This window comes from Siniperca chuatsi, linkage group LG6 (genome assembly GCF_020085105.1).
Source record: "Siniperca chuatsi isolate FFG_IHB_CAS linkage group LG6, ASM2008510v1, whole genome shotgun sequence".
NCBI classification, from domain to species: domain Eukaryota; kingdom Metazoa; phylum Chordata; class Actinopteri; order Centrarchiformes; family Sinipercidae; genus Siniperca; species Siniperca chuatsi.
Genome location: NC_058047.1, coordinates 25,007,551 through 25,033,698, shown reverse-complemented (window position 1 = coordinate 25,033,698; position 26,148 = coordinate 25,007,551). Strand labels below are relative to the sequence as shown.

Here is a 26,148-nt window from a genome sequence, read left to right as displayed (position 1 = left end):
TGTAAATGTCAGATCATAACAGACACGGATCAGAGATTTTCCTGTTTCATCAGTTTTCTCTCCTGTGAGATTCCAGATAAATACATACAGAAAGACACAGTATGATTCAGTAGATTGTGTATGAATCTACAGTACAAATTTAGATACATTCATGCAGTGGATGTAATAAAACGCTGGCTTAATCTTGCTTGATGGAACAACAGTCTGCTCGTGCTGTTACTCCTTTGATTACAACAACATGCACAACGAGATCATGCAGCCTTTACAGTTGGTGGACTGGTAAATCCATCTTGGGGGTCTCTGTGGCGGTAACATCTGGCTCACATCTGTTTGTCAAGGATTTAGCTCCATTTAAGTTTCTTTTCCATTCAGCAGGCCCATACTCTACACCAAATTAAGCTGTCACTGATGGCACCAAATGACATCAATCATAGTATATAGCTTGAGAAGCAAAGATGGGCTACAGTATATGCTGGTGAAGAGGACCGTCCTCACTCATCCACCACAACAGCACTATCAAAACATACTCCTATCGGAATGTCCTTGTGCTTGCTGACCTTCATACACTCATTTTACATATGATATACTGATTAGGCCAAAGAAAATGAGGCAGTTTCAGTTATTTTTGAGGCAGGATGATGCTAAATCAACAGACATAAATAGATGCACATGCATACATAGATTTATACATACATTATATATATTGTATATATTGCTTTTCATTATAAAAATGATTTTATGTTTGTCTTTAAAGCCACTACGTGAATTTTTATGTTACTACAAAAATACAGTTATTCTGATGAAATATGTTCCTGAGAATTGGTCCAGCCCTTCAATCTCAATTTCCATGCGTTAGCTTAGCTTAGCACAAAAACTGGAAACAGCTAGCTTGTCTCTACCAGAAGGTCAATTTTATTTTATCGAATTACATGCTATATTTTATTTGTTTACTCTGTACAAAAACCAAAGTGTAAAAATGACACATTGTGGTGTTACAGCCGGTTTTGTGACAGACTATGTCTGTGAATTTTGTCCCCCATCACTTACGCTGAAATTGCTTCATGAGGACTGGGTCCTATGTGAACAGGAGAAACAATTACAGTGAACAGAAACGCTTTGAATTTTAGGACAGACTTGAAACAAATGAGAAGCTATCCTTTAATTAGTGAGCTTTACTGTGTTGTCAAACAGAACACGAAATTATTTTTAGAGGCGGCGCAATTACATACAAAGTCAATGTGAAGACAATTTTACGCAAATTTGCAAATTTGCAAATTGACGCTCAGACGTTTGAGTTGAAAATGTTTCAACTTTAACGAAAAATTTGCTCGCATCCGGGCCTTTATGAATTTGCTTCATAAAAGTATAGAGACAAGAGGGAAAAGGAGAGAGAGGGAAGGGAAATAACAGAAAAAAACAGAGTTCTAGCTAGCTAACTTACAGCTAATGTCTGTACAGTTGGTACATCAGCTGTTTGGGGCGATAAACACAAACGGTCCAGTGATCAAATTCAAGCGAGTGACGCAGGGTGAAAATTCACTTCACTTTCTGTTTGAACACACCTTTAGAGGTGCTGGTTGGCAGCTTTTAATAGCTCTGACAGAGCTAGGCTAGCTGTTTCCCCCTGCTTCCAGTCTTTATGGTAAGCTAAGCTAACCAGCTACTGGCTGTAGCTTTACATTTACTGTACAGGTCCGAGAGTGATATCAATCTTGTCAACTAACTCGATTCCTTTATTGTGGGCTTTTCATGTGTATAGACAAAAAATATGTTTGTGTAGCAAATACACCAAAAAACAGGCATCAGTAAGGTGTATACAGGCTGTGGCTCAGGGCCATTTGAAGAACTGGGAAAGTGTTGAGAGTAAAAACTTGTGAGGTATGTAAAGGCAATTTTAATATAAGGCACTATTCATTATGGGAACTATCTATGATACGTCTGCAAAACTGCTTAGTCAGTAGGGATGAGAGGACACTCGCTGTACCTTATGTTCAGACACATACTGCAGCTACTTTATCAGCATACAAAATACCTGTAGCTCCTGCATGTAGCTCACTGATGTCATTTGATTTCTGGAATGTTGAGTGAGCACTCTCTGCTGTTGTGGCACAGAAAAACGTAATATTGTATCATGTAAAGTTGTATCATATTTATGTATGTAACTGACCTTAGCATTCCATGAACCTTATACAACATACAGTCTCGGTCAATGTACTGCTTAAAAAATATCACTGTATTGATTTTACATCAAATCACATATCTCTACTAGTGTCATTTGCAAATAAAGTGTACACAATATTGCACCAGTATAGAAGTGAATTATAATGTTTCTAAAAGTCATTTGGTCACCTCGATTCAAACCCTGCAGCTGCATGCGGGTAAGAAAAAGCCTTTTTAAGGTAATATATCACTTTTAAACCATAGTAACAAAGGATGAAAATACAAATTTCACAGCAAAATAATGAAACAGGAAGGAAATATTGAAATACTAAATAAAGACAAACATAAAAAGAAGGTCAAAAACAAGAAAGGACATTACACAAAAACAAGACTATAAAAAAGAGTTTAAAGAAGTAATTTGAAAGTTAAAACAAATCATTCAGCCTGATCTTCTTCAGTACGTTATTTCAAAGTCTACAAGTGCCAGTGGCAAAGCATTGACATCTTCACATCTTGTCTTTAATGTACAACACCTGAAACCTCACATGAAGGAAAAAAGATATGGCTTTGTTGGATGTTGAACTGACCAAAGATTGCATTGAAAGAGGCCTTAAAAGAAAATTGTCTTCTTACACAAACATTATCTGTGTGACCTTTCATCTAATCGACACAATATTCTGTTCCCTTCCCAGTCAATGCACATTGTGCAGGAATGTTACAATAATGTGTATTTTAAATTGGTGGTTGGATGAATGCTCACACAGTGTTGTCATGTCACGCAGAGACTGCGACAACTCAAAAAAGTGATTTATTGATGAGACATGAAAAAAGCCATTTGAAAGCTCAGTAGAAAATGTTCAAAAGTTCAAACTATTAGTTATAACTTTCTATATTATCACATATTAAATGATGCATGACAACAAATGTTACCCTGCTTCATTATTAATTCCATAAAAGAATGCCGGCTATTTACAGTATTTTTCAATAGTTTTATCTTGGTTTCCACAACAGAGTTTCACTTTGCAAAACTCTTAACAAAACATCCTATATTTCTGCAAAATCTCACATAGCACACAACATGAAAACACCTGTATGTCAAATTAGGTAATGCATCATACAGTAAATTTATCAGAGCATCACAACACTGTACTGTATATGCTTGTCAAATCATTTAAATCATTGTTACATTTGAAAATTAAATGGTCATTATCAAATGATGTTAAATAGTAGCTCATTCTCATCATAATAGAGTTTTTGATGGTCATCGGTTTACAAATATACAAATAATAAATGTGCTTAAATCAGCATTTGAAATGATGGGGGGTCATTCCTTTACCACTATTGCCATACATGGTAAAGTAATTAGCAATTATGTTGCACTGCTGCTCACCTGTGTACTGAAACTTGTGCTAATATATAAGGTGTCTGCATTCTGAGGACTGAAAATGTGATTTAGTCTTTGCACTCTGAATGTAAGCACAGCATTTGTGTATAAAGTTAAGAATTTAGCAAGTCAGCATGGCTCTTTGCAAGAGGTTTACATATTGAAAGTCTTTGGTGAAATCTGAGACAACGCATTTGTAAAATACTATATGTGCTTTCAGTATCTTTTCAAAGAGATTATCAAGGATAAAATTATTGGCCGCATGGATGGGCTGTTATTGGATTGTTCTCTGTCCCCTTCTGCATTATAATGAGCAAAGATACCCTAAAATAAATCATTTTTAAACCCAGGAGTTCCAATATGTGATTTTTTTTTTATTTCATATGTCTTTTTGTGGTCACATGTTTCCTTCTTCTTGTCACACTTGCACAATCATTGACAGTATTCCCAGAGTTAATCAGTATAATATCACAATTTTACAGACTGAATCAGGCTTACTGTGCTTAATGCAATCATAACAAAACATATTTAGAATCCATCCATTTGGTAAAGTAAGAAAGTAAGAAGAGGCTTGTGAATGAATACATCACACATAATGGGGGCAAAAAGCATTATTAGCTTCTATAATAATGTAAAGTGTAAAATGTTTTACATTTTGCTCATGTGAGAATTGATATGCACAACATACCATAACTCATACTAAATATGAAGGACTAGAAATACAATGAGTTTTAATGGCATGGAAAAAACTGATAATTATTATGTGGAATATAAAACAGAATACTCTAAAACCATTAAAATGAAACTTGTTTTGAATATAAACAGTTCGACCACATTTAGAGTCCATTTATGCCAAAAGAATAGGTGATAAAAAATGAACATGTCCATAATCATTTCCTATGGGACCATTGAGGTTGTCCTTCTTGCAGTGGGCAACACATGACTCACCGGTTAACAGGCAGGGTATATATATATTTAAATAAATGAAAACTTTACCAGCTGCAATATTAAAGTGATGTACACATTAATGCATCAATAATCATAATCCATTAATATAATATACATAATTCTGAAATGGGCCATTCTGCAGAATGAGTAGCTAGTTTTGCTTTTGGTACTTTAAATTATATTTCGATGCTTATATTTTTAAATTATAGTGCATGATTTTTCTTGTAACAGAGTATTTCTACACTGTGGTATTGCTACTTTGAAAAATCTACTTCTTCCACCACTGCAAATCTTGTACTGTTTACGCCACTGTTCACTCTCCGTTGCCTGCATTTCTGTTTTAAACCAGCAGAGGATGACAGCAGGCAGCTACAACAGCAGCGCAGCAGACAGGATCGATGTCAGGGGATCCTACTGTCTGTTAAACAACATATTGAGCCTACTTCCTGTAGCTGTGTACAGTCTCTTGCTGCTACTGTGGCTGTGGTTTATGTTAAAGTCAGGGTGAAAGAGAATATGTTATTAGTCTTACTTTGATGCTGTAAAGACATGATTCACATTGTTTGGTACCATCAAAACCACATGAAATTATAATTAAGCCATATTGTGGTAGCTGACTGTCATTGAGGGATTATTTATCTCAGCAGTTCATTTCTAACCGTCAAGAATCTCTTGTAGGCCTAAGTGTCAGAGGAAAAACACAAGAGGCCGACAGAGGGAGAAATTGTTGTTTCGTTCTTGTGAAAGTGCTTTACAGAGGCTCAGCCAGAGTTATCCATTCATTTGACATGATAGCCAAGAAGAGCTAAGGGACAGTCACATTAATCTCTGAAGAAAACCTCTGAATGACCCTTTATATGGACTGCTGAGAGGGAACCACTTCATACCTCCTAATACTAACTGAAGGTACCCTTATATACAGCATGTGCTCATTTGTGTTATTTCTTGCCATTTTCACTACACTTACTGCATTTCTCTTCTCTCTCTCTGGTGCATGTCTCTAAAGATAGAACAACTTATATTTAAAGGGGAACTCCACAGATTTTACACATGAAGTTCAGTTTTCAGCTCTGGAGAGAGCTTTCCAAAGTTTGAAAAAATAACCCGCATGATTTCATAGTGATGTCATTAGAGTTACATGAAGAACTAGATTCGGGAACAAAGACCACACCTTGAACACATCCCATTTCCATGCACAAGTATTGAAGCACACCTTACCCTTACTTACTTAACTTCACTTTCAACTCAGTTTTCAGGACAATATGTTTTGGCTTAGACATACACATTACTCGAGTCATACCGAACTCACACAGAGGCTGTAGCCGACATCACTGACCCATTCTTCCAGACGCCTGACTTCCGACCTGCCAGATACTCAACGCCCAACCCACAGCGGCCAACTCGCAGCCCCCGGATTCAGCGCCTTCCCGTGCCACAACCATCTCTGACTGGATAGTCATCTGCCTCAAGTGCCCCCTCAAGGAAGGGCAAATCCCATTCCACGCCAATGATGTCACTTCGCAGCCCACTACAACTACTTCAGCCCGGGTCGTATCACCATTTGTGCCCACTCACTCTGTGTCTGATTTTTCTTGTGTGTTTTCCTATTTTCTCTCATCCCTGTCCCAATTCAATTCAATTCAATTTTATTTATAGTGCCAATTCATAACAGAAGTTATCTCATTGCACTTTTCCTTGCAAGTCTAGACCATACTCTTTATAATATTATTTACAAAGACCCAACAAATCCTACCATGAGCAAGCACTTGGCGACAGTGGCAAGGAAAAACTTCCTTCAAGAGGCAGAAACCTCGGGCAGAACCAGATTGAAAGGTGGGTGGCCATCTGCTGCTGCCATGTTGGATTGAGAGAGAGAGAGAGAGAGAGAGAGAGAGAGATGGGGGTTGTGGGAGAGGGAAGCACAATGCAAATTCCACCTGGAATATTAAAATTAAAATAATGTAATGGTAGTGGTAATATCAATACTAATAAAATAACAATAATAGGAATGAACGTGATAGGAATAATAATGATAATAATAGTAATAAGACTATTAATAACAATTGTAGCAGTTGTTGAGCATTTTACAGGGAGCCAGTGCAGAGGAGCTAATATTGGAGAAATATGATTTCTCTTACTAATTCTTGTCAGTACATGTGCCGCAGCATTCTGGATCAACTGGAGAGTCTTAAGGGACTTATTTGGGCAACCTGATAATAAGGAATTGCAGTAATCCAGCCTAGAAGTAACAAATCATTTTGAGAGGATGTGCCTGATTTTTGCAATGTTACATAGGTGAAAGAAGGCAGTCGTTGAAGTTTGTTTCATGTGGGAGTTTGATAACGCCAAAATTACGGTTGTGCTGGAGGCCAGCACAATGCCATCTAGAGTAACTATATCTTTTGATAATGTGTCTCTGAGGTGTTTGGGGCCAAGTACAATAACTTCAGTTTTGTCATAGTTTAACATCAGAAAATTGCAGGTCATCCAGGTTTTTATGTCCTTAAGGCATTCTTGAAGTTTAGCTAACTGATTAGTTTCATCTGGCTTGATTAATAGATATAATTGGGTATCATCCACATAACAATGAAAGTTTATGTGTTTCTTAATAATATTGCCGAAAGGAAGCATATATAAGGTGAATAGAATCGGTCCAAGCACAGAACCTCACCGTTAACATGTACAAACTGAGATCAATCTGATAGATAGGATTTAAACCAGCTTAATGCGGTTTCTTTAATGCCAATTAAATGTTTCAGTCTCTGTAATAGGATGTGATGGTCAATGGTGTCAAATGCAGCACTAAGATCTAACAAGACAAGTACAGAGACCATTGTCTGATGCAATTAAAAGGTTATGTGTAATTTTCACCAGTGCTGTCTCTGTGCTATAATGCACTCCTAAGAACCTAAGCTCGCACCTAAATGCTTATCCCTGTCAGCAGACCTCATCCGTTGCATCCAAACTCTCTGTGCAGGATACTTATCCCCATCCATCGACTTAACCCTCGAAGCAATATTCCTCTTTGGTTCTTTATGATGCTCGGAATTCACCACCACCTCATCCACTGACATTTATATCCACTCTCCAGATACCCTCAAATTTAACCAAGCAAAACCAACCAGCTCGGCCTCACTCACCCCATTTTCCTCCTCCATTTAAACTCTTATCTGAGCCCTTTCGAACCCATCCAAACCTTCCTAAACCAGAGACTAGCCCACTGCGCTTCTCCATAATTTCCGCTCTTCACCGCCAAATCAGGCAGCGTTGCTACGCGCTTCTGGTTCCACCACCACCTCTGCCAAAGTCAGGGATTTTCTGGGGGGGGGGGATTATGAAGCAGAAGCTCATCAAGACATGCCCAACCCTGAGTCTCGACCCTAGCCACGACTCTAATCAACCCCCATTCATATCCATGCAATCGACCCCTTTCATTCCTCCCCTTGACCCTTTTCATCCCTCCCCTCGACCCCCTTTCATCCCTCCCTTCGAACCTAATCATCCCACTGTACAGGACCCTCATCCTATCCCTCCCGAATCCTCTCGCCAATCTAGTTTATCACATTCGCCCATTCCATTCTCAAGATTAAATCTTCCACCATACAGGTCTGCATCAGTGGAATTAACTTCTTCGCAAAACTGTCCTCAGGGGCACCGTGTCCCACCCTGTCCTAGTCACATCAGCATGTTAATCAATGGCCTCTGTAAGATTGAACCACCTCCCACACCAAAACGTTCGCCCCTCAATTCAGACCTCCTTGCCCGCTGCATCAGAACTCTTCACACAGGCTACCTGTCTCCGTACACAGACAAAGTCTCAGATTCCATGTTCCTTCTGGCATTCTTCAGCTTTCTGCGCTGCTCAGAGTTCACCGCTTCTACCCTCAAACATATCCATCTTGAAACACAACTATGTTTGACATTTCCATCCAGTCGTCCAACAACTCTATCACCTCAATTTCAGCTAGACCAACCAGTCTGTTCTACCTCAACCCATCTACCTCTTTCAACTCGTACCAAGTCCACACAAACCTACACATGACTGCGTAAACTTAAGACTAGCAAGTCGAGCTTCCCCCCAAGACCCTCCATTCGTGTCAGAGACAGATGAGCTGGCCACACGCTTCCGGTTTCACTGCTGTTGATAGCCAAATCCTATCCAGAACTGGAATATCCCCCGAACTACACTCAGGTCATTCCTTCTGCATTGGAGCCGCCTCCACTGCTTCCAGGCAGGAAATCCCTGACCACATCATCAAAATTCTTGGCCGCTGGCCTTCTCCAGCACACCTTACCTTCATCCATAATGATCTGAGTGACATTAGAAACATCCACGTACTTCTTTCCATTTGAAGTTTCTTTTTGGGGCTCTATCTGAATCAGAGTACATTAAGAGACGGCTCCCCCACTCAGAGTCTTGACTCCCCTGGTTCCCTCCTATCTTCCCGCCACCAGCTGGCTCTGGTCTATCATCGTACTCCTCCATCCATCTGTCCACAACCCTGATTCCTCCCCTTATCTGTTCACCACTCACCCCTCCTCCCCTCATCCCTTCATCTCTCTACCTTTACCCCTTCATCCCTCACCCTTCATACCCTCATCCCTCACCCTTCCTCCCTCAACCCTCACCCCCCATCCCTCAATCCATCCCTCCTACATCATCTTGGCTCTCCTCCATCCATAATACACATTAAACTATTCTAAATCCATATCTTTATTGACGTGGTCTTTTGTTAGTGAAATTGGCTTTGGCTTCAGACTTAAAATCTTTACCAGAAAGCCTGCATTATATACTGGAGGTGTGGGGTTTGAAAGAAGAGGGCATTTAGGAGGCAGGCACTATCCAATTGCATTATGGGAAATGCAGGATTCTGTGTTTTGGGAGCTTGACCCATACTAATGTCTAAAACTCAGGATATCTCAGCCACTCACTTCAGGTTTTGACTTTTGTATTTATTTTTTTAAACTTGTCTCTTGTGAGTCCCCAGACTTTATGAAAATGTAATACTAAATTGCTGGAGTACTCCTTCAAGTGTTAAATCTCTACCACTGGTTGTGCACACCACTGCTACTGTAGGAGATAGACAATATAAACACAGCAGGACAGGGGCCCTCAATTACAATTACAAACACTGGTACAAAGGTGGCTTTATGCTGTGTTAGGTTGCATGCCAATTAGTAGAATTTGGCAGCTATAAAAGAGCTCTTGCAGCACTTTGATATGGAAGCTTTCAAATTAATATGTGGCAACTAACAAGAGCTCCAAAGAGGTCCACATCACCATGTGCTCAAACTGCAGGTGCATCACCAAAACAGATAAATTAATTAATCAATGGAAAATAATAATATAATAACAGTAATCACAACATTTTAAAAACAAGAGAAAGAAAATAAGCATATTTACAATAACTTTTTTTTTACCATGAAGGACTTGCAAATACTGGTAACTGGGATATAATTTATATTACAGATTTAGTTAATACCTTGTCTACTAGTATAATAGGCTGTATAATTCAAATATTCTCCTAAAGTATTCCAGTCCAGTTCGATCCAATCACAAAGGCATGTTTTATTTTTATTTGGCATATATCCCAAATAATTATGAAGGAAGAAGGTGGGGGTTAACAGTTCAAATGGGAACTGTAAAGTAGTCCCTAAGAAAGTGGAGTGACGCAGATTTACACATAGAGGAGTTTTGGATGAATTAGGGGCTTTTCAGAGGATGCATTCAGAGTGTGCGCACCTGCGTAAGACCAGCAGTGTCCGCAATCTGCAACCTTACAAGTGAGAAGCTGCTCCTTCGTCTGAAAAACGCCTGAGGGGAAGGATTTTTTTTTTAAACCGCCTAATTTTTAACAATGACGGAAATTTCTGTCAGATTACAAACTATGAGGAGCTTTTCCCTCGCTTTATCCTCTGAGCAGCTGTGACCACCGTGTCCAGACACCGACACGCACCATCATCTGACACATCTCTACTTGTTGTCATCCTGCGAGAAACATGCCATCCAAATTATTGGCTTATGTCTTACTCCTGTCTGTCCTTCATACATGGTAAGTGGCGTAGCTACTTTTCTTTCAAACAGCTCTAAAAAGCTGTGGGGGAAAATGTGTTGTGTTCAGGGACGTTGGATAAGATAAACTTATGCTCTCATAATGCGGAGATATTTGTCACTAATTTTCCTAAAGACAACTTTATGCTTAGCTCTAAGTTTATCTGAAGAACTCTCGATGACACTGAGATGATGTTTATATGCATGCAATCTGTAGAACACACTACATGGCATCGCCTTCTTTCATTTCACCTTTACAGCTCTCTAACAATCGAGTACGAGGACTACGAGGATGTCACTGTGAATCAAATGCTGGCTCCTAAATCACAGGAAACCGACGCCACGGAAATACTCAACAATTTACTGAAAGAATATGATAAGAAACTGCGACCAGACATCGGAGGTATTTGACACTTTTGTTTCAGCCACTGTCATGTTTTGGCAAAAGAGATTCTAAAAGATATTTTGCACCTAACTAGCTGCAGACTGTTAATCCGTGACATTCATAGATGTAAATCAGCTATTTAATTGGCACTGATAACTGCTGCCCGCATTGAGCACAACTAATCACACACACCTCGAAATGACCTGTGTATACCTGGAGATTCAGTTGGTATTATAATCTGATAAATGAGCAGTGCCTGTCAGTCTTAAGAGTCACTTGTAATTAAAGTACAACAAATATGTCATCATTAACTGGGCCTACACTTTATAAAAATGCCATATATACAATATGATTATGCAAAAATCATGCAATGTAATAATGCTTTAAGATGTCTTATAGCTGCATTCCTATGGCACATAAGCATGGTTATAATACTTTACATGGTCAGGCATTACAGCTGCGGTGAAGTGAGGTGATAAGGTAACATCTTTGTGCTTTTTGTAATGTGGTTGTGACATTGTCTGCTTAAAGTCAGAGTGCTTTTATATTTAAGACCTAACCCTTAGAAGCATATATGTCATTTGAACCAGTATCAGTAGTCAAAATCACTTTCAAAATCAGTAGTTTATGTTAATAATAAAGATGTGCCGTCCTCATAATTGTGCACAAAATAAATATTTGTATTGTATTTCCATACCAGAATAGCTTAGGATGTGTGGTAACACTTTTCAATAAGGGACACACAATTTTGAGTAATTACCAGGGAACATTGCTGAGTGGTAATGCTAATGACAAGTGATGTGTGGCCACAGTAAATGTAATCTATACCTGACTCAGATATACACCCATATAGGGTCATTTTTGACCCACTTATGGACAGTTGATGTAATGATACAAAAACCTCATTTAAGAGGTAAAAGAAAAACAAATTCAATAGGGGGATAGCAAAAACTAATTTTTTGAGGAATACGTGCAGTATGACATATCTAACATTTTTACATTTTTCAATCCTTGGTTGTTGGTTTCAAGCAAGAAGAAAATCCGCCAGTTTTTCAGCTGTTTGCTACTTGCTGACCTACAGCAACAAAGGTCAAGATGTTACTCATCAGCATATCCTCATGAATATAAATTGCATTTGGAGGTTGAAACTTTGAGTGCAGGAGAAAGACACGAGGAGTTCTATTATTCACAGACTCTTGTGCTTGTTGTATTTTCTCATGTCATATACAATGTGAGAGGATCTGAGAATATGTTGTTTGTTGGTCATGTAGAGCCGGCATTCACACTCACTTCCTTTAACCAGGCCCTGCCTCTCTTTCCTCTCGGAATGTCTTTGGTGTCAGGATAAAGACAGAGTATGACAGTCATACCCTGCCATACGGTTTATGAGTTATAATGGATGCATAACGAGATGGAGATGGACTTGTAGCTTTTTCTTTTGGTAAAAAAAACAAACAAACAAACAAAAAAAACTAGGTTATGGTATTTTCTAACCATCAAACTGATGAAGCACAAATTGGTTGCAGACCACAGTTACCATAGCTCAGAGTGGAGCTGGAGGTCAGGTTTTCATCCACCCGAGAAACTGAATTGTAACAGTACACATGGTCACTGTAAGAAGATGCCCAGCTGACACTTAGGATTTCAACAACCTGTTGTATTATAGATGCACTGCTTCAGACATGCTCAGCTTCAACTTGTGACCACAAATCTTCTTTGCAAATGCAGTTTGTCTATCTTTAGCACTTGTCATGATTTTCATCATGTCTTGATACATTTAGAAATTCTGCAGTGTCTATCACTGATGAAGTGGTAGACCAGCTGGCATCTGGCTAACTTCCTCTGTGAATTGTGTCATCAGTATTTGAAAACTCACCCCTTCATCTTAATATGACTGTTGCTTCTGTACTTGTTTTTGTTAAGAGGTTAGTATATGTAAGATGGACCATGTATAATGTGTAGTGATGAGCCTGCAGAGAATTATCACCCAGTTCTGCAGTTCCCCTCAGCTCTATGAACGTTTTTGTTATTCCAGCCCGCAACATTATTGTTTTGGTTCACTCTCACCCCTCTCATTAGCGTGGTTTCCAGACAACAGCAGGCAGTTGTTTTCAGCAAAACAGCTCTCTGATAAACTCACTGTACACTACCTGCTCAGCACCAACCCTGCAGACACAGTTAGTGACTAACTGGTGAACATAGTGGACCATTTAACAGCTAAAGAGGCAGATATTTTTGGTGGAGACCAAAAACAGAGATAAAAGGAGAGTGAATATTGGACTTACATTCGCCAGGTGGCTAGAAACATAACTCCAAATGAATGATAATGTTGCTCCGTGTCAGCTGGATGTATAAGCAGCTTGCTTACATATCGCCTTATCAATAACACAAAGTGTTAATGTGTCATTGTTGTGTTTGTCCCCAAGTGGCCTAGAAATCAGTCATTGCAGGTAACAAATAATATGTGATGTAAATACCTGTACATTGCAGGTTGCTGCAATGGCACAGTTATACCTGAAAAAAATAAAGTGGGTAACTCACACATATTTCACAGCATAATAGCACAGTCAGAACTGGCTTAAGCTGCTAGGGTAGCTCAGGGCACATGTGAGCTGTGGACACCCAAATGCCCCCCTTTTTTCCCACTTTCTGAACACCATCTGTTCAGGGAAGTTTGACTGAGATGAAGCCTCTCTTTTGCAGGAACACCCAGATCACATTCGCACAGTATACACACATTCACACCTGGATGCTGCCCAGTACAACCACAGTCTGATCTGCTGGCCACTGAGCAGCTTCACTGGAGCAGTTGGGGTTAAGGGCCTTGCTCAAGGGCACCTCAGTGGTGGTAATGAGGGAGGGGCAAGCGCTGTCAGATTTATCCTGCCAGTCTGGGGATTGAAGGGATGACCTCCCGGTCACAAGCTTGCTTCTCTAACCTTTAGGCCACCACTGCCCTTTTTTGCCTTTAAGGCGAATCAGCTAGAGAGAGCATGGCAGACTTCACAAGCCAGCTTCATTATCTTTTGCCTTGAACCCCAGAAAAAAAGCAGTACTCCAATGCTGGAATACTACCCTGTCAGGCTTTCCGTGTGTCAGTCAAGTAGTGATTTGAATAAACACAAATTTATTTAGAAATATGCACCTTGTGAGCATAATGGTGTTAAAGTTAGACTTTGACCTAGGGTCCCTTTAGAAGAAAGGCCCTCAAAATTGTACGGAGTACTAAATAGCTAGAGCCAGGAGGTGATTATCTTAGCTTAACATAAAGAGTCAGACTAGCTGTTTCCAGTTTTTATGCTAAGCTAAGCTAATCACCTGCTTGCTCCAGCTACATATCTAGCGTACAGACACAAGAGTGGTATCGATCTTCTCATCTAACTCTCGGCAAGAAAGCGAATAAGTGTATTTCCCATATCTGACTATTCCTTTAAGGCCATTATCATTTCAGTTTATATTGTGCTAGAGTGGTGCATATTACAGCACCAAGCAAATGTGCGATTTATAAAATAACCGCACAGGAAATGCCACACAGTGGACCTAGCGTTCTCTGTGTCCCTGAGGGTCTGGGGCCCAGGTCAGTAAAGTTTTTGGCCAGCAATTTGGCAAGCAGTATTGCCCCTGATTTATTGTTAACAAGTAAGGTAAGCTCTGTTATTTTGGCCTGACAGAGAGGCAACAGAAAAGAACAAATATTTCTGGTGCACAGGATGTCACTGAGGGGCAGATGTAGATGCCTTCACACACTGAGCGGTGGAAAAGACCTTTTGATGCTGTCCTGTGAGAGTTGATGGCTCTCTCTCACATCCTAAGTGCCATTTTCTCTGTGTCAGTTTCTTCATGTGTCACTTTGACTCCAATAAATAACCATAACCTCTCGCTTTCTTTTCGTATGGAACGCATCTGAGGTTTTTTGTACTTCCAATCACCCAGTGGACACTTTCAGGTGCTTTTATTTCAATGCTTTAACTCCTCTGTCTCCTTTAGCGCATGCAAACATAAGTCAGTGTAATCAATTAAAGATTTTCCAGCAACATCGTTTTGACATACAGACAATGTTCCACCCAAGCATTTATGTTGACAAATCAGTTGGTAGCCTCTTCACATGAAAAAAAGACTCAGAGAGGGAAACACAAAGGGGACTATGCACTATCCCTGCACACTGATGGTCTCCATGACCTAAAATAACAGATATCTTTTAGAGTCACAGAATGCTCAGCTGCACAATTACTTTTAAATAAACCATGTCATGCAAATTAGCTTCTTCATCTTCTCGACTGTATTCTTCATTACGTTGGCCATGTGTTTGCCATTGAGTGGGTGAATCTTTAAGTGACAGAGGACAAAAGTGAATACTAATACCGACCAAGCTGCCCTGCGGGAAGAGAATAATATATTACAGAGAATAAATTCTATGTAAGTTTTGCAAAGCTTTGTAGTGTCTAAAATGTAATCTTAATATTAACAGTATTGTCAACAGCAGTTGACAAAATAATCTCACCTCAAGGTTTATTTATCTGGTCCTTTCAATCATATCACCTGATCTTCATCAGCAGATGGAGTTTTCCCAGTTGTTGTGGAATTGTAGATGTTTTTTTCTGAGCACTTTAAACCTGCAATAATGTTTTTGGCCATTTGGGGGCAGTGGAAACAAGCTGACTTATATTAAGGTGGCTAACGTGTTAGCAAACAGTTGTTTATTTACACATCCAGCAGATAGAGAGCAGCATTAGCTTCGTGTGTCTGGCTACTCCGCTATGTTCACCAGCTAGTAGCTAACTGTGACTTTCGGCTGCAGGGACGTGGACAGACCTTTAGAGGGGCTGTTGATCTAACCTGAAAACCCTAAAAAAAACTGCACACTGTGTTTAAGTTAACACATTATTGCAGATATAGTTTAATGTAACTAGTTTAAGCAGCAATATGATTTTGCATTTTGATCTTAACACTGCCATCTATCCCTGATTGTAAAAGACGTGTACCTGTAGGTGATCACACCGTTTCAACATGGCACAATGGCAGCAGAAGCTATGTAAAGCATTCAAACTTTGAGGAAACATTTTTGAAACCAAAAAAGTGAAAACCACAATATTCAAACTTCAAACAGAAACTCTTTGGACTCAGATGATTATGAGTTGATATTGTGTACATCATGTAAAGTAACAATTTAAAAGTAGATTTTGCAAATTTGAGTCATTCCAAATTTCATGTACTTCACTGTATCATCCAAAACCAAGTTTTGATTGTACTCATATCTCCATGAAAGAATACCACAGAATTTCTGGATTTCCATAATAAACATTTCAGTCTATGAAATTTCCAGAGACAATAATATAAAGACAGTGCCAGGCAAAATGCTATTATTCTTTTCAGTCCAATTCCATTTTATTTCTATAGTGCTTTAACAAAGCGTTTGTCAGAAAGAAACTTTATAGACATTTATACAATTTAGAGAAAAATAACTTCTGTTGAAGTTTGGGGGTTATCAGAACGTTAGCCCCCATAATAATAAGGCTATTCATATGACCCGTGTATGACAAGTTATGAGGAGTTTTTGTGTGTGCTTTCCTACCATCTCCAAGCATTCCAGCCTGCATAACTGAGGAGTTATCTTGCATCTAGTCTGCTGCCTATATGTTAGCCAGCTAGCTTAGATAGCTAAGATTGGTTCATGTGATCACATAATATAAGGACACGTTGTGCATCGTTCGGAAGCATATGTGGAGATTTTTATTCATAAGGCATCCCATTGTTTATACCATTGGTTGCTACTCATTTCCACAACTTCAAAAGACTCACTGGAGCCCGCACACAACGGTAACAATACCAAGTTTTGATGCTACAGTGTCACATGACAGGGGGCATAGGGCCCCCCATCTCTGTGTCCAGCGGAGGCATGCTTATCAAAAAGTAATAAAAGTTTGGATGCTATGGCGATTTTATTTGGTCTAACTTTAGAGCGGTGCGGCTCAGCCGAAGAGGACAAACGGGCTGTTGCTTGTGCAACTTTTGCCTGGCCTTGTGCACGTCCTTGGTCGGCTGTTTCGAGCTGGGCAGGTAGTGAACAGTGGGTTTTTACAGCTTTTACACTGAAAACAGCTGTGGAAGAAGATGACGCTATGAGAAAACCAAAACACTTAGCTAACAGATGCTATAAAGCTGCGGCGAACTGCAGAGTCTGGTGATAATTATCTCTGGGTTCGTCACAACTGGCGACCCCTTTCACATACAAGCAGTCTCGTGATCCATTGTTAATATAAAAATATTGATTATTGATTAATAATTAACTTAAACTATTACTGTCAATATGACTTAAGTTTTCTAGACAGAAGAAACAGTGCATAACATTATGTATGCACAAAAGTATGGACATGCCAAGGAGTTGTCCAGTTATAACTTTATAATGAATCATTTTTAAATTTGAGCACACTGTATAAGCTGGAAAATATGAGTCATAGAAACTGCATACTATGTTTATAGTTGCACATGTAATGGAGGAGTAATAAAGTAATCCAGGAAACCAGTGAACATCATGAATTGAGAAGAAATGTCACATTTTATGGATGTTGTGCATGCAACACTGTTCAGCTGGTAACCACTGGATGTAGCAACTAAGTGTCTGAGTATTAAACACAGTGACCTTTTCACTAAGCTACTTTAGGGACTACCAGATCCTCTCTTTTTCTCTCAGTTTTTTTACCCTCACACACACACACACACACACACACTCAATCACACAGTAAATTATTATTCTATTGTGTATCACACATCTGTATTCCTCCTTGGTTGCCCAGCCAAAGCTGATTAAATTAACTTGTATGGATAATTTCAAAGAAGCAATGATAAATAGGATGTGGGCAATTAGCGTTTTTTTTCAATTCCCCTGACCGCAAACCACAGATAAGTAAATTATAAAGTCATTTGTTGTGATGCTGGCCCTTTGATGGCAGATGGTGCACGAAAGTCATTTGACCTTGTCCTCTTGAGCATTAATGAATGTGACTTTTTAAAGCTTGTAATGGCCCATGGTTAAACAAGGGGCATTTCCACCATGTGACTTGAATGTAAAGTGATACTTGTGCTGGTGATGTTGAGAGACAGTCCACACTGAACTGAACGTGTGAGCAGTGTCTCATGTCATGTCTGCCTGTAGTGGTATTTAATGGTTAATGTTTACAAGAGAGGAATATTTAAAAAAGTGACTTTCAGTTGGACTTCATTATTTTCACCTAGTGTCATATCTTAAAGCGAGACTATGTAACTTTTGAAAGAAGAAATAAATAACACTTGCTTCGTGTTAAAAATGAAGTTTAATTCGTTAGCAATAAAACACACTCTCACTCAATTCAGTACGCCCTGGTGTGACCAGCAGTTTATTGTAGCTAATGCTATCCAGTGTTAGCAAACTTTAGACAGATATTGCTGTGTAACTGACATTACTGAGTCAGTTCACTGACTTAATGAATCTTTTTTAATTATATATATATACTATTATGCTAGGTTTTAGCATATAGCATGATCCTGCAAATGTTATTTGTGGCCGCTGTTCAGCAAAAGTTAAATAGACTCACTTTAAACCTAATGTTAAAAATGCAAAATACCGAAAATGACAATGTCTTGTTTTGTAGAGGCATTTTTGATGAAGTATCAGGGTCACAGCTGACCTTTCTGTGACTGCTTCACAATAAAAGCTGCCCTGTGTTTCATCGTTTGAATGCTTTTAATGTAAACTAGCAGCATTTGGAAATGTTGGCATTAGGAGATTTAACAGTTAACAGCGGGGCTGATATCAGTGAGTTAAAATTACAAACAGTAACACTGGATTACATGCTGCAACGTTTCCTATAAATCTCTCGTACGTAGGTAGACAATTGAAATCCAGCATAGGAATGGCGGACTCCACCACTAACAATAAAAACTACCATAGAGAGGTAATTACAGAATGTAAATACATTGAATTAATACTGCTAAAAAATGCAGACCATAAATAGTATCAAAAATGGGGTTTGATTTCATGAAAATCTGAAAGATTAAAATTATAAACTGGAAAGTTATCTCAATGCAGCTCCAGTTCCAAGAGTACATGTGTAGCTCTCTGATGGACTTTGAGAAAATCCCCTTATAATTAACAGCTGTGTATTTTCTTTCTCCATTGTGCATAATGTCAAGACAAAAGCAGTTAAAAGCTGACACCATCTCAGTAGTATAATAGGCTTTCAAAGCAGCATGGCATAACAGAAGAACATCAACCACGAAAAAGGAAAATAAGAATGTGCCTGTTTCAAACTCTACCTTTCACACAGAAAAATGACTGAGGCTTTTGTGTAGACCATCACCTAGTAACTAAGTTGGTTACAAAAGATGCTGTCAGGATCTGTCAGACTCAGCTCAGTAGATGACAGTGATTGAGTGATGTGCCTTACACATTGTATGTTTAGTTCACAGTAATTAATAAGAGCTGCATGTTCCAATGTCGGGGGGAAAGCAGAAAACCTTCTGAGTTTTGTTCTAGAAATGTTGAAGCTCAGTCTGTCACAGTCAAATGAGTTGTGTGAAGATTGAGGAATAATTTTTAAATAATGCACAAGGTTGAAATTTACCAGTTACATTCCTGACCGCTGCACGCACCTCGCAAGATCTTGCAGAGCAAAAAAGTGGAATTCTATCAGTAATTTTAATGATTTGTAAGGAATAAATTCTATTTGAATCAGTTCTATTTGTGTGTCACAAATAGAACTGATTCACCAAAAGTTGACAAGCTATGTTTTGGAAAGACATCCCAAAATTATCTTAACTAATGAAGCCGCTTTGACGACCGTGGTCACAAGATGCCGCTGTACGACCTAGGCATATCAAATCAAGGCGCTTTATTGTCTCCTCATAGCGCATCACAGGATAACTCTAAACTCCCACAGTTAAAAACGATGTGAGTACGAAAAATTTCACCAGTGGGTTTAACGCAGGAAACGTTGCAGAAAGGCTGCAGTCTGTCAACACTGATAAACTTGGCTATTATCTCTGATTAACAGTAGTTTTCCAACATTTTTTTTCAAATTCCTTCAAATTTACCTTATTTACGTTTCAGTTTCAAAAATGCTTTACAAATTTTATCTTTGAATCTGTGTGCTCCCGCAGGGTAAGTGTACGCTGCAGATCAGACTACGCATGCGCAAAGTGGAGAAACAGTACAAAACAAAACAGAAAAACAATAAACAGATGATACAGAGAATCATAAGTCACAAACATTTTTAGTGTCCTCTGGAAACACTTCCATTGTTGTTTTGTGTTTGCAGCGCGTTTCTGTATTTGGTTGTGTTGTGTGTTTTTGCAGCGCGTTTTTGGATTTGCAGCTTGTTTTCTAAGTGCTGCTCATGTGTTGTCAAGTTAATGAAGATGTTTTCTTAATTTGCTTGTGTTTTGTCGGCCACCGTACATTAGTCCCGTGCCCATGTAAAAAGCTAACTCAAGTAATGAGAGTAATTCATGCTGTTAACAAAAACTCAATGTTGAAAGCACTCACGCTGCAGACCACAATTTTCTTCAAAATGCTCTAATATATCACTGTTACCTGTACCACTGCTAAGCTAACAGGATAATGGAGAGGCTGATGGCTTGTACTGAGTAAATTTTGATCATGATGGAGAAAAGCATTATAGATGTACTTAACTTACTGTTTCAGTATCGTCACTGCTAACACTGGATCAATTTTGTAGAAGAAGTAGTAAAAAATGCGTTTGTTACCAGTCAAATTGGCAGCCAAATAAATGAGCTAAAATTGACCTCACAATGTTTGATGGAGTTGTCTTGACCCGAGGAACTCAGAGAAATATTTGCTGATATGTTTCTATTAGTGATGTTTCTGAACAGGGCAAATACAAAACTCTGTTTAATAGGCTTCCACACACTTTCACTGTAGAAAAAGCAAGAAGCTTACAAAAACAATAGTGTACCAATGTTCCTTTGGTGCTTAGCCCCCTAAAAATGCATTATGCCCTCCCATGTTTGTGAAATGAATGGACAGGGTATCAAAGACTCAACAGGTCTCTTCTATTTGATGATGATATCTAGGGCATTATTTGTTAACATCATTCTGTAGTATGCTAATAATTGGATTTGGAGTTCACATTTCATAGACCAACCAAACTTGAACCACTCCACAGTGCCACTCAACAGGCTATTGCACCTGTTTTTTTGGAAAAAGAATGACAGACTTACTCCATTTATACTTGCAAGAAGATACGGAGGAAATGTGTTAAATACACTAAGATTTATATCTAGTTTTTTGTTGCAGCTGCTGTTATTTTCCCACACATTCATGTGCCCTCCTTAAACTAGCTTTGGTATCTAGCTACTTACTGGGTGACAGATGATTGGCTGTGGTACAGTTAGCCGGAGGGAGGTGATCTGTTCTGCTTTTTGAATATTTCAGAGCCCTTGGTATTTCTTTTAGTAATGAGCCTGGACAGTGAGAGGAGAAATTTAAGTCTTTATGCCATAAGTCATTATGCTGCAGCTCAGAGTACATAGACGCCAACCAAGAATAGGCTGCGACTTTCCCACATGTAGTTATGTCATCGGGAGTTCCTGCTAGCTTATGTGATTAATGAGTAGACAAAAATGTGCAGCAGTGGAGACCAGTTACTCCAGAGATTGGGACAGACAAGAAACACGTCCCACGTTTGAGAAAGTAGACAATGATATAACTCTACTTTGCTCTTAAAGGTTAGAGTATTCAAGGGAAATAAAGTAACATATAATATAATAGATACATTTTATTCTTACACGTTAGTACGGAAGACCATTTCTGCCAGGAAAAGAAAAGAAGCAGATGAAAAATTATGGTGTGCACGGTAAAAGTAAATATACTCACAGTAAGTCAAACTTTTGAGATGCTAAGTCAAACGTTTTACTTACTCAGTCAGAATTATGAGATAGTAAGTCAAAACTATGAGATAGGAAGCCATAATCTGTACTTACAAAGTCAGTTTATGAGATAATAAGCCAAACTTTTGAGTTATCATGTCAAAATGATCGGATAGTCAAAATTAAAAGTTAGTAAGTCACAATTTTGAGTTACTAAGTCATAATTACAAGACAGTAAGTCAAAATGATGAAATAAATAAAAAATTCTGACTTATCTTATAATTTTGACTTTGTAACTCATAATATTGACATAGTATGTCAGAGTTTTGACTAACAATGAGTATGTTTATATTTATCAAGTCTAATTTTTTATCTATTTTTTCCTTTTCCTGGCGGAATGGGCTTCCATACTTTGGGGCAGGTTTATCTATGTTAGTGAAGTCTTTTTTACGTGTCTTTTCATATTTAAAATTGTATTATTTTAAATGATTTAAAAATTATATATTGACTTTCAGTGCTATTGTATTATGATGATACAATCATATTTTGTTACCATTTTTTTCTGTTGTCCAAATAAATTAATCAGAACAAATTGTGATTAGAAACAAAAAAAGTTATTAAAGTTTTTGCTTCGTGTGTGAAGAATTTTCATAACAGTTCATTGCAGTGAACCTCAGTATGATTATTTTGTGATTTTGCAATTTTGCTATATCAGTTATATACTATATAAATTGCTCATATTTCTACTAAGTTGCCCAGCACTATTTTGAATTCAAAGAGGAGAGTTAATCCTCTTTATTCTGGCACTGACCAGCCATTGCTAATATGCAGTGTAGGCAACGCCTACTCCCTGCCCCGTACCTTTTTTGTAATTGGTGATGACGAATTATTGAGAATCAAAGATGGATTATCTTCCTGACTGAGGAGCCATTCAGTAGATGTGGTGGGAAGATCCAAACCCACTCATGGACACATGCAGGCCAACAGAGGTCAAAAGAATTGATCCGTTTGATGCTTCACATAAGTGGAAGTCTAATCAACTCATTAAATATTTCAGACCGTAAACAGGGAGAGATACCCTTGGTAAGGACAGACACAATGAATCTGCATCTGCAATGCTGATTTTTCATTTGGTAAACAGTTCACATAGACAAAGGTACGAAACGGTAAAGAGAAGTTGGAATTAATGTGACAAAGGTCTGATCAGAAATAAGAAATCAGAATCAGAATCAGAATGTCTGATTCTAGAATAGAGTGCAGAAAGTGTTCAACATTTGTAACTAGCGTGTTGTGGATTTTGAATCCTGTATGAATCTTCTATGTCTGTTTTTTCTTTTCTTCCTTTATTTCTTTTTTTGCTCAAACTCAGTTTCTTTGAATATGGAAGACAGGCCTGACAAGGACACTTCTAATTTTATATGAACATAAAAAGGCAAATATCTAGCCTTGGTCACATGTTCTTATTTTGCCATAAATATCACTATCAGTTTTTCAAATAGAGAGACAAGGCTGCAGTTTTTCCCCGCTCTTCACTAGCAGCTAATGTACATCCATTCATCAGACAGGGCCAGGCAGACCTGGACAGAGATTAGCTAATGTCTCCGTGGACCTGTTCATCATCCTCTGCCCACCCTAATGACAAATAAATCTCACAAGGGGTTGGCTTCCCTCTCCCCCTCACTGGATGTTTTTATACATGTCTCTAAGTACTCGTTCACCATTGTAGAGCAGATTATACCGTCCCATGAGAGAGTTCATTCTTTGTTATTCTCCTGTCTTCCTGTTGTTATTTAAAACTGCCCATCTTCAGACAATATACTTCTATTATATTGGTATCTGAGGGGACAGCATTCTGAACAGCACACAGTATATTTAATATACCATGTTTCACTGATGGCTTCACTGATAAATAACCCACACACAACTAATAATTCATTTCTAGTTCATGCTATCTAGTTTCCTAAAGTTAATGAGCTGTTCCCATTTACTGAATGAGCCTAACTGCTGCTAAGTGGCGCTGTTGGCAGGTGCAGAATTATAGCCTGCAACACAATTAGCACCGCATAATGAAGAAAGTAATGTAATGCACCTTCATTGCCAAAGGTGCAAATTTTCAAAGGGACATAATTAACAACTGAACCATCTATTGTTTTTAGTCTTTTACAACCCACGCCTTAGGGTCTATTTTTGCTGCAGCGCAAAGACTGACAAGCAGTGCTACAATATGGTACTTTCCTGACCGTGAGATCTGCTTTGTCTGTCCCCTTGGTATTTCATGGCAAGACTCAACAAAATGAGAGCGGTGGTGAGGTGTTGTTAGTTGGTGCTGAATACTGGCTCTTTGACATTGACAGTTGACCCTTTGCTAAGCCCCACCCCCTTACTTACTGTTATATCAAGCTTTCCATTGTAGCATGTCACACATACAGTTTACAATAATGACAATGGCAGATTCACCACTAAAATAATTTTTTAAACGATGGGTCCTTGATTTCACACAGAGGTAAACAAAAGCAGCTTCTCATCTAAATGGCGACAGTTAATCTTGTTGGCTGAAATAACTGAACTGTCACTACCGGTGTTGCTCTAGGGATGATAATGTCGGTCTGTCGGTCTATCACTTTGGTCCAGACTGAAATATCAACTATTAGAATGATTAACATTACCAAAAAATTATGAATTATAATAACTTTGGTGATCCTCTTACTCATCTAGCACCATCATCAGGCCAAAATTGTAATTTAATACTTTGGTTTATGACCAAATACCAGCAAAACTAATGACATTCTCATCAGCCTCAGACATAATTTGTGTTTAGTGCTAATTAGCAAATGTTAGCTTGCTAAGCTGTTAGCTTACTGTGCCTAAGTTTAGCCTCACTGATCTGCTAGCATGGCTGTGTTGTGATATGTCTAAGACGTGTATAATGCATAGTACATAGATGCGGAGTGATACGTAAATAACACGGGAGTCAATACGTGATGCCTGAACCACTGAGACACAAAAAGTAAACTCTAATTCTAATTCTACTCTACCCTGGTTGTCTGCATTGTCATCATTAATACTTCATGGTGGCAGCGGTAATGAAACGCCTATGAGAATGCCAAAATGCTGTGCACAATGAGAGATAAATAGGAGATACTCTGTGGATAACTTCTGTCACTGTTTGGAGGGAGTAGGTGTGAATTGTAGCAGTGCTAGCAGCAGCTAATTGTGTGCAGACCAAAAGAAAAGAAAAAGAAAGGGAGGACATAATGGCGTCACACTTACCAACAATGAATTAGTCCGACCCTGTTTTGAGTGAGGCTATTTCACTGTTCAAACAAAAAATGTCTCTTTACCTAGAAGATGAGGAAATACCAGATGCAGCCAAACAAGCAAGGATAATATGTCGTGGCATTGGAGATGAAGGACTAAAACGGCTGAATGCTAGAGGACTCAGTGAGGATGACAAGAAAATGCCCACTAATCAGTGGAATTTTTTTAAGGTTAGCTGAAGTTGAATGTGAACTTTAGAATCCATAGGCTCCACTTAATGCTATATAGATAGAAACCAGATCAGAGCATTGATGATTTTGTGACCAGAGCTAGGCACAAAAATGCCAGTTTACTGATGAAGAGCTTAATGAACGTCTGATCGAGCTTATAATTGCTAGCACACCCCGTGATGCCGTGAGGAATGATCTTTACAGCAAACCCAAAGGTTATTCTTTAGCTGATGTACTTGCAGAAGGACGAAAACATGAAGCCCTATCTGCAGGCAATGAACAGCTACATCAACTTGGTCTGTCACACACTGACAAAATCCATGTTCTGAATAGGGGGTGAACATGCCAGAACTGTGGTACAAATCATAAGCCACGTCAATGTCCTGCATATAACGATGAATGCTCTGCTTGTGGTATTAGAGGACACTGGGCAAGATGCTGCAAAAAGAACAAACGGAAGAGACAACAACACTTCAGCTGAAGCAGTAAGTCTCGACCACCACAAAACAAAATCACAGACACCAGACCTCCAAAAATAACAACAGGTGACGGAGTGAGTCCCACATTGACATTATAGACAGCAAAGAGGCTGATGAAGAATGCATATACCAAAAACAGTTGTATTCCATCACCATCAGTGAAAAGTGCATGCATTGCAATGACAGAAAACCACAAAGAGAGGAGGCATACACAACCTTGAAGGTGAGACCACCTGACCTACCAGACCCTAGGCATGCACTCCGTCTGAAAATTGATACAGAGGTGTCAGGAAATACGCTCCCACTACGTACAGACAAATGTATGGCAAGAAATCCTGTGCCCAGAAAAAAAAAATATCTGCATGAGATCCCTTGCCTTGGAACTATTA

General features: G+C 38.8%; 1 protein-coding gene across 2 annotated transcripts in view; it reads left to right on the top strand.

Moving 5' to 3' along the window:
- Nucleotides 1–10,181: 10,181 nt before the first annotated feature.
- The window catches only part of LOC122878014 (gamma-aminobutyric acid receptor subunit gamma-3), a 68,593-nt gene continuing 52,626 nt past the window's right edge, over nt 10,182–26,148 (top strand). Inside the window, exons 1-2 of one of the 2 annotated variants that reach the window (XM_044200302.1) lie at nt 10,182–10,545; nt 10,805–10,947. In XM_044200302.1, coding sequence (XP_044056237.1) covers nt 10,493–10,545; nt 10,805–10,947 — 196 coding nt within the window. In that variant the 5' untranslated portion in view covers nt 10,182–10,492. The remainder of the gene's footprint in view (nt 10,546–10,804; nt 10,948–26,148) is intronic. The other variant, XM_044200303.1, reaches the window with a different exon arrangement.